General features: G+C 44.0%; 1 protein-coding gene across 3 annotated transcripts in view; it reads right to left on the reverse strand.

The window, feature by feature from the left end:
- TOM1L2 (target of myb1 like 2 membrane trafficking protein) overlaps positions 1-7853 on the reverse strand; it is a 58817-nt gene extending 50964 nt beyond the window's left edge. For all 3 annotated transcript variants that reach the window (XM_049791018.1, XM_049791017.1, XM_049791016.1), the window contains exon 1: positions 7770-7853. In XM_049791018.1, the coding sequence (XP_049646975.1) occupies positions 7770-7821 (52 nt within the window). In that variant the 5' untranslated portion in view covers positions 7822-7853. The remainder of the gene's footprint in view (positions 1-7769) is intronic.
- Between the last annotated feature and the right edge of the window lie 203 nt (positions 7854-8056).

Consider the following 8056-nt stretch of genomic DNA (forward strand, 5'->3'; position numbering starts at 1 on the left):
TGAAGCTTGCAACCTATTTAATCTGCTCAAGGTAGCTTTTTGTGTGTATAGGCAAGGAAGGACGCCCTTTTCCTTCCAAAGGAAAATAAATGCAGAAAGCTACAATTGAGACAAAACTAAAGTTAAAAAAAAAAAAAAAAAAAAAAAAAAGAGGCAGGAAATACCAGATTTTAAAAAGGGACCTTCTGCATTTACTTGCTATGCCAGAAATGTGATTTTTTTGTTATTTGGGTCAAATACAAAGCTGGTCACACTTCTTGCAGTAGATGTATCCCCATGAAAATACAGAGGATGCAACATGCCCAAGTTAACAATATCCTCAACATTCCTGACCACATTTGGGATGTAACAAAGTCTTTCTTGCCTTAAGAATAAGAAACGGATGCTCTGCAAAGTTCTTTGGGTTCAAACACAGTTTATAACACCAATCTGTGCCTTCACTTTGTGCATGTTTTCTTTGATCTGAATTTGAACAAAGAATTTCTTCCCAAAGTAATCTAACCCAGAAGGCTTCTGAGGACCAGCTGGGGAACAGACTGGCTTACTCTCAAAGAATAAGCAGGCTTACAAACTAACCAAATTCTTCAACAGGTTTCTCCTGAATATCTACTTATTTTTTAAGTCTCCTGATGCTCTCTGGACTACGTTGCAAACACTGAGCTGCCAAAGGGTTTCTGTCAACTGAGAGATACAGAAGCACGGGTAAATAGTCTATACATAGCCATGACAGGAATTGCCCAAACACAGACATGGTATATACATACATGGACTTATTTGCTTCCCTAATCCTTGATTTTGAAATTAGTTACTATATTATGGGGCCTACCTTATAATTCTGGCAGGTACAGAACAATCATAGAGTATATTTAAATTTAAAGACAGTGCTGTCAATAACAGACTGGCTGTATTTATTTGTGTCTCCCCTTCTTCAGCAATGGGAAGAGTGCCTACAGGTTGGAAGATCTGGCTCCATGAGTTAGGTAAAGAAATGTTTACCTGTAGCAAAGGGCCTGCTCCTAAGGGAAGAGAGACCAAGCTGTAGCAAAGCCTTTAGACCAGCATCTTTTATGCTCAAGAATCATCAATTTTAAAAGAGCCCTTTCCCATTGACGATAACTGAAACAAATGAGCAAAACAATCATGGAGAACCATCAGCAGCATGACTAAGCAAATACACAAGATAAGGCCTATCTATCGTAGATAGGGTTTTTTTACTCAGCAACAAGTTTCTTTCACGTAGAAAACTAGTAATTCCCAGATGGATGCAAATGAGAAAATGGAAAACTAGTTCTGAATGATCTGTGCAGACACATATGGGGGGAAAAAGGTGTTAATGCATGCTGGCCTTTTGGGTCACTTCCTTACTTCTCAGGGCTCCTACAACACTTCTTTCTTCCCTGTGTTCTCCAGACATTTATGCTTTTTATCACCTATACATTGCACAGACTTTGAAACTAAAACACAAAGTGTGATATGATTTACCCAGAGTCAAGTATGATATACCAGATGAGAAAAGAGATTGTCAGGCTAACCCTGAAGAGCACCAGCCCTGCAGGTACTGTGCAGGGTCATTTACCATGAAGGATCATCTCATCAAAATTTCTGCAAAAACTGCTGCTGTTCCTCCACTGACCGTTATGACTGAGGATACTACCAATTGCCTTGGTCACCTTCAAAGAATGCTTAATTAAAAACTTCACATAGTTTACAAAATCAAAGGAAAGTCTGGCTAATTTAAAAATGTTCTTAATTCAACTAAGGAAAACACACAATACTTCTTTTTTTTGGTGAAAATTGTTTTGGATGAAATACAAAATCAGTTGGAAGGGTCTGTGGGCATTTTCTAACTGCGTGGTTTTAGTCAAGCGTATTTTAAATATGCAGTTTAAAAAAATCTGCCAGGTACACAAACAGAGCAGTATCAAACTGGGAACGAGCTGTCCTCACACTGCAACCTCTCACATATAGATTTATATTAGAAGCATATGGAATATACATTTAAGCATACTGTGCTAGAAGAGATAAAACTGCATTACTCAAAAATACATGCTATAATACCTTCATGAACTACAATCTGCTTTTGTGCCTATAAAATAAATCCAGTCTTAGAAACCTAGTATTAAATGGTATTATACTAATTATCCAGCTTCACACATGTATGTAGTTTCTCCAAGTTGCCAGATTCATGAGTCAGTATTTATTTGCTCCTTTAAAAGCAAAGATATCCATTTTCATATTTCATGGAGATTCTCCTTACAACATAATCCATTGTCATGAAGTGAAAGCAGATCCAAATAATCTTATAAAACTAAAAGCACTTTATCAGACTCTCTTTTGCATGACTAGCACAATTCTACATGAAGGGAGGGGAGGGGCTGGATTTTTAGCAACTACAGGAGTACCTATAAAAGTACTTAAACTCCAAGGAGACTACTTCTTGTGCACTCTTCACTGCAGGCAAAGACAAAAGTCATCTTTTTGATAAAGCGTATGCTGTGGGCATCTGATAGCAAGAAAAGTTACTGACACCTTGTACTGAGAAAAGCTTCCCTTCGAACAGGGCACAATACTTCAGTGGCTATGGCTAAATGCAAAGGACATTTTATTTTATTATAATGCAATGACTGAAAAGAGATATGATCGAGACCCCAACAGCATGCTGCAAACACATAATTTTATTGGTACCAGATCCTAAGGTTATGGTGTGCACTTTAAACACTGACTTCTGGCATTGGGAAAAGGTCTGTCTTTAAAAAAAAAATGTTTTCCTTACAGCACAGCACAGCACAGCAGTAAGTTTAGTCTGAAGGGAACTTAAGCAAATTGTGTGTGTGGACAAGAAAGCCTGCGTTAATTTATCCTGCAGGATTACCACGGGCTGCTCACTGTAATATATCTCTCTATTCTTACATGTAGCCATCAACTCATTTATTTAGAACCCTTTTTTTCCTAAGACTCATAAACCCCTTAAGATATAAGAAACCTGCAGAAAGGTCTTGAGTGCTTCTTATGAAAAGGAAAATAAAAGGTGTTCATACACCCCTCCAAGCTGAGGCATTTTCTCATTTAAAAAAAAAAAAAAAGAGGGGGGAACAAAACAGCAGCTCTGAAAACAGAGTCTGTCCACCATATTTATTATCAGTTTCACAGCCTTGAATGGAAACTGCAAGTGCTTTGATAAAAATCAATTGAAAAGCTGTCTGCCTTACTGTTGCTTCAATAAAGTGCCTCTGTATCTTTTGCTGAAACCCTGTTTTTGTAGCCTCCTTAAACAATACTCTGTATTAAATCACTGCACTGTGCCTCTTCTGAAAACAGACTACAGGCCAAGTGCCCAGACCGGCACCCCTCGTTCAAACCTCCCTTCATCAACAGGGACCAAGGATGTAAACCAGCATCGTCTGATCAACCCCCCCACCCCCAGTTATTCAGGACACCTTAATTTCTATTATATTGTTAAAAATTAACTTTCAGGTCTCTGTGCATTTAACTCAGGTGCTGGACCTCTCTCCCTGGGGGTCTTTGGCTCCAAGTCAAGCAGACTTCAGGCTCCAGCAAGAACGGCTGACTTCAGCAGCACACAGAGCCCTGACCAAAGCCCTTACCAAAATGGACCTCAACACTCCTGTCCACCACCCCATGAGGAGTCCATTTCACACTTCACTGCCCCAACGCAGCCCTTCGCACCTGAGGGAGCAGGGGGGGCCAGCAGCAAGACTTCCTTTGGATTTAAACAAATACTCTGCTGAAGCAACTGCAAAGTCTCCAGACTAAAAAAAAATACTACAAAATCTAACTGGTTTTACTGTGTCCTCATGTGCAAGCCTTAGGCCTATATCAATTAAGCAGAATGAGCAGAAAAAGTCACCAGTACTCCACATTCCTGTAATTCAATCAGCTTTAATCATCTAAGATGTTTTCCCTAACCAACAGTAAGGGTATTTGTTCTAATAACCTTGAATACAGTGGTGACACTTTAAAGATGGCTCCCTTGAACAAAGAAAGATAAAAACACAATTTATGGCAGGATGCTGAATCTCAAGGCAAATTCCCACTACTGTAAATTGCAGCTTTTTCCCCAGGTCAGTCTCTCTCCCAATAGCAAGCAGTCTGTCTTAGCTGTTTTACTACACATCTTCCTGTACTTCTCCTCCTCACGGGTCAGGAATATTCTTCAAAATAGTCCTCCTCTAAGGATCTAGTCTATTGTATTTACAGTATTAACTGGAAAAAATAAACAGTTCAGTCCTAAGAACTGGGCCAACACCCAGTGCCACAAAGGATCTTGTCAGCCCTGACACACTCGGCAGCCTACAAAACCCGCGGCACCCAATTCCTCCCTCTAGACTCTTGCCAGCTTTCACAAAGACCTTCTCCAAGGCTGGTGGCACGGCCACCCCTCAGCTGGCCAGAGCCACGCAGCACAATCTGTCAGTGAAAGCTCCAGTGCCCCCCTGGGCTCTTCATCCAGGATCACTGATGGCTGCTGGATTCACTGGGCGCCGAGCACGCAGCACTGGTTAAAATCACCAGCAGCACAGCAGGCTCCGCACACAACCCCTGCTCAGGGATCTTCCCGAGGACGCTTGCTAGGAGGCACTGACCACCAACAAAAGTGATATTGTGAAGGGGTGAAGGGACCATGAAGACTTCTTCTAAGTCCTGTGAAATGCTGAAAAGCACTGTTTGCTCACAAACCCTTTGAGAACTAATGGATGCTGCTACATAATCCTGGGTAGGATTTTTATCTTATATGTAAAACAGTGCAATTATCTCCCTTCACTGCAACCTCCAGGTAAAAAGCAACATGGAATGAGCAAAATGGTTTTTAAGTTCAGGAATCTCCTAGGCACACCACAGCAGCCCTGTCAAAAACCGCCTCCTCCGCTCAGGTGAGGACCTTGCTAGAGACATAAGGACAGTTCAGCGTCCACGGGTCAACTGAAGTATTAAAGAAAAATTAAGTGAGGTTTGTAATTAGTAGCCATGGTGATGGCTTATACAGTTTCTGTTAGGTGACCGCTGGAAATTAAACAGAGGCTACCATATAAGCCAGTTCAAAAACCAGGTAGCTTTCAGCGATGAGGAACCTGGCTGCCATTTAAACCAGCACTTTAGATGCAGGAGACTCTATCCATCTCCATTACAAATCCTCTGAGCTCATCCTAGCATTACTTTCCCACATTAAGCAAAAGAGTTAACATAAAAAGCCTGTCTAGCTTCAGACATTATCCAGATAAAGAAAAGGAGAAAAGAGAAAATCCCTTGTATTACCTCTCTCAGCTCTCCCCAACCTTCTCTGACATCTTTGTTCTTTGAGACCTGGCATTTATCTGAAGACATTGTCTAGCCCTAATTAAATCTTCATGTGAACCACTGCTACTTCCTGGCAGAGAACGTGCATTCTTGGTGTGCTGATGGACCTACATAATTTTCTGCACTCCTCCCTTATGGTGAGTGTTAGGCCTTGCTTGAAAACATCACAACTGTGTTCAACACAATATGTTTAAACAGAAATACAAAATTATTCAGTTTCTTTTAAAGAATGAAGAGAAACATAAGTGAAAATTATATTTGACAAGCTCATTGAAAAAAAACTGTGGAAACACTGGGCAAATAGCACCGTCTGAGAACAAGGCATGCTTTTGTTTTACTGTTGTCTCAGAAAGGGATAACTGGCAGTGATATGAGAAGCAGAAAAATTTTTCTTCCAAAATAAAATCTGCAGCTATCTCTTCCCCCTGGGGATGAAAAAACATTCTTAAAGTGCAGATGAATTTTCCATTAAGGGAAGCTGCATTATAAGCCCCTCACACACACCTAACCTTATCTGATGAAAGCAACTCCTTCAGAGCTTTGTGTTCGAAGCCTCTAAGTTGGCAGCGACTGCTCATTCAGAGAGAGCAGGGGGATGTAAGAGCTATGAAAATCTTTGCACTCCGGAGTTAGAAAAGCAGAAGGCTAGAAAAGCAGATTTTACTGCTAACCTCCCCCAACAATTCTTAAGTCTTAAGGAAGCCCCTTTAAACCACTTACTGATGCTAAAAGAATCTGACAATAAATAAATGAGAAATTATTGCCTTCCCTTAACAACGCTCATTGTAGAAGGCTTGTCCAAGCAGCAAAGCAGCCAGCTGTCCTGCCAGATGTGGTCAGATGGCCAAACACAACAAAGCAAATTCACTTTAAAATCATGTTTAACTTTCACTGTTCTCATTATTATCCTCAAACTCTCGGCACTTCTCTCCCTAACCAGAAGAAATAAACACCCCAGATGGTGGAAGAAAAACAGCAAGCTATACATATGCTCCATATAGTCTGACAAAGCAAGAGTCCAGCCATCTTCAAAGCACATGCGAGACTTACCCATTTAAGGGGTAAAAGCTCTACAAGGGGGTGTCTCTGCATATGTGTGTGAGGCAACTACTATAAAAGGACTTCTGGGTTTTGAGGCCATGACCAGGTACTCTGAAAATTTTTTCCACTGTAATTTCCAAAGACACAAGTCTTCCATCTTCCCATAAATCAATGTAGAATAGCTATAGACTAGACTATACATAGCTATACGTTATACTAGATATAACCCCTAAATAAGGCATTAGAATTACTGCTGCTTATGAAACAAATCAAGGAAACTAAGAGCATGGTTTCACTGGAGAGGGATGCTAGCGCATGTGCATTCATTCAGCTGAACATCGCCTTGGTTTCTGGGACTGCATGCCATGGTCCCTGCACTGCAGGAACCTGAGCCAGTGTGTCGTTCTTTCCCACTGCACTGTGAGAGATCTTATATTTCTTCAGGGCCTAAGAGAAGAAAGCAGGAGGCAATGACAGCCCACCCAACTGTGGGCAAGTTATCAAACTCTGCAGAAGTGGCGTCCAGGCTTTCTCCCGTGGCCCTGGCCACGGCAACCCAGACCGAAACCAGACTTGCCACAGCTGAGAGTGAACACATCTGTGGGAGGGAGGGAGTAGACGCAGTAACCCAGGAAGGCCTATGGCTAGCCGCACAGTGAAAGCGCACTAAAAAGAACCTGCCTAATGTCACCAAAGCATTAGCAAAACCACAATTCAAGCTCTGGGCTGAAAACCGAGCATGTACTTCTGTCTCTATAACCACATCACCCTCTCTGCATATGCACAGGTCCAGGGAGGTTTCAACACTTTGGGAAAAAGGTGGCTGAATGACAGGGTTGCTCTGTAACAAGGTACTCATACACAGGAAAAGGAACTGGGGGATGCAACAACTTTCCTTCATTCATCAACCATCCTGAAGTGGAGTCGCTCCCTCCTCATGACGAACAGCCTGCCCAAAGCCACCGGTACCCCCACAGTCCTCTGATGCCCACAGAGGCCTCCATGACCCACACTAACCCCCAGAGACCCCCACTAAGGCCTACAGCACCCATGAACCCCGAAAACCCAACACCACCTCCAGAGCCCCCACCAACCCTTCAACGGCAGAGCCCCCACCATCTCCAGAGCCCCCCACTAATGCCTCACTGCCTCCAGAGCCCCCCATTAAGCCCCAGAGATCCCCACAACCCCCAAAGATCTCCACTAAGCCCCACATCCCCCCCCTTCCCTGGCTCCAGAGCCCCCCGCGGCCCCTCACAGACCCCCCACAGCCACCACAGCACCTCACCGACCACCAGAGCCCCCCGCTGCCTCCAGAGCCCCCCGCTACCTGGAGCCCCCCGCCCCCTCCAGAGGCCCCACCGGCTTTCCAGGCCCCCCCGGAGCCCCCTGCACCCCCCGGGCCGCCTTACCGAGGCTCTGCCCCACCGGGGTGCTGAACGGGTTCCCCAGCAGAAACTCCATCTTGGGATGACAACAAACAGCGGCCCGGCGGCCCCCCCTCCCCCACCCCGCCCTGACTGGCATCCGCGCACACCAACCGTAGCTTGTTCTGCCACGCGTGGCCCGCCTCCTTGCATTCGATTGGGCGGCGGCTGGACGCCCCGTGGAGTCATAGGTTACAGAGCGTGCCCATCACTGTCAAGCGAGGGGCCCGCCCCCGCGGTAGTCCCGCCCTTTACACGCCCACCGGTTGATG

The sequence above is a fragment of the Accipiter gentilis genome, chromosome 33, assembly GCF_929443795.1.
Source record: "Accipiter gentilis chromosome 33, bAccGen1.1, whole genome shotgun sequence".
NCBI classification, from domain to species: Eukaryota; Metazoa; Chordata; class Aves; order Accipitriformes; family Accipitridae; genus Astur; species Astur gentilis.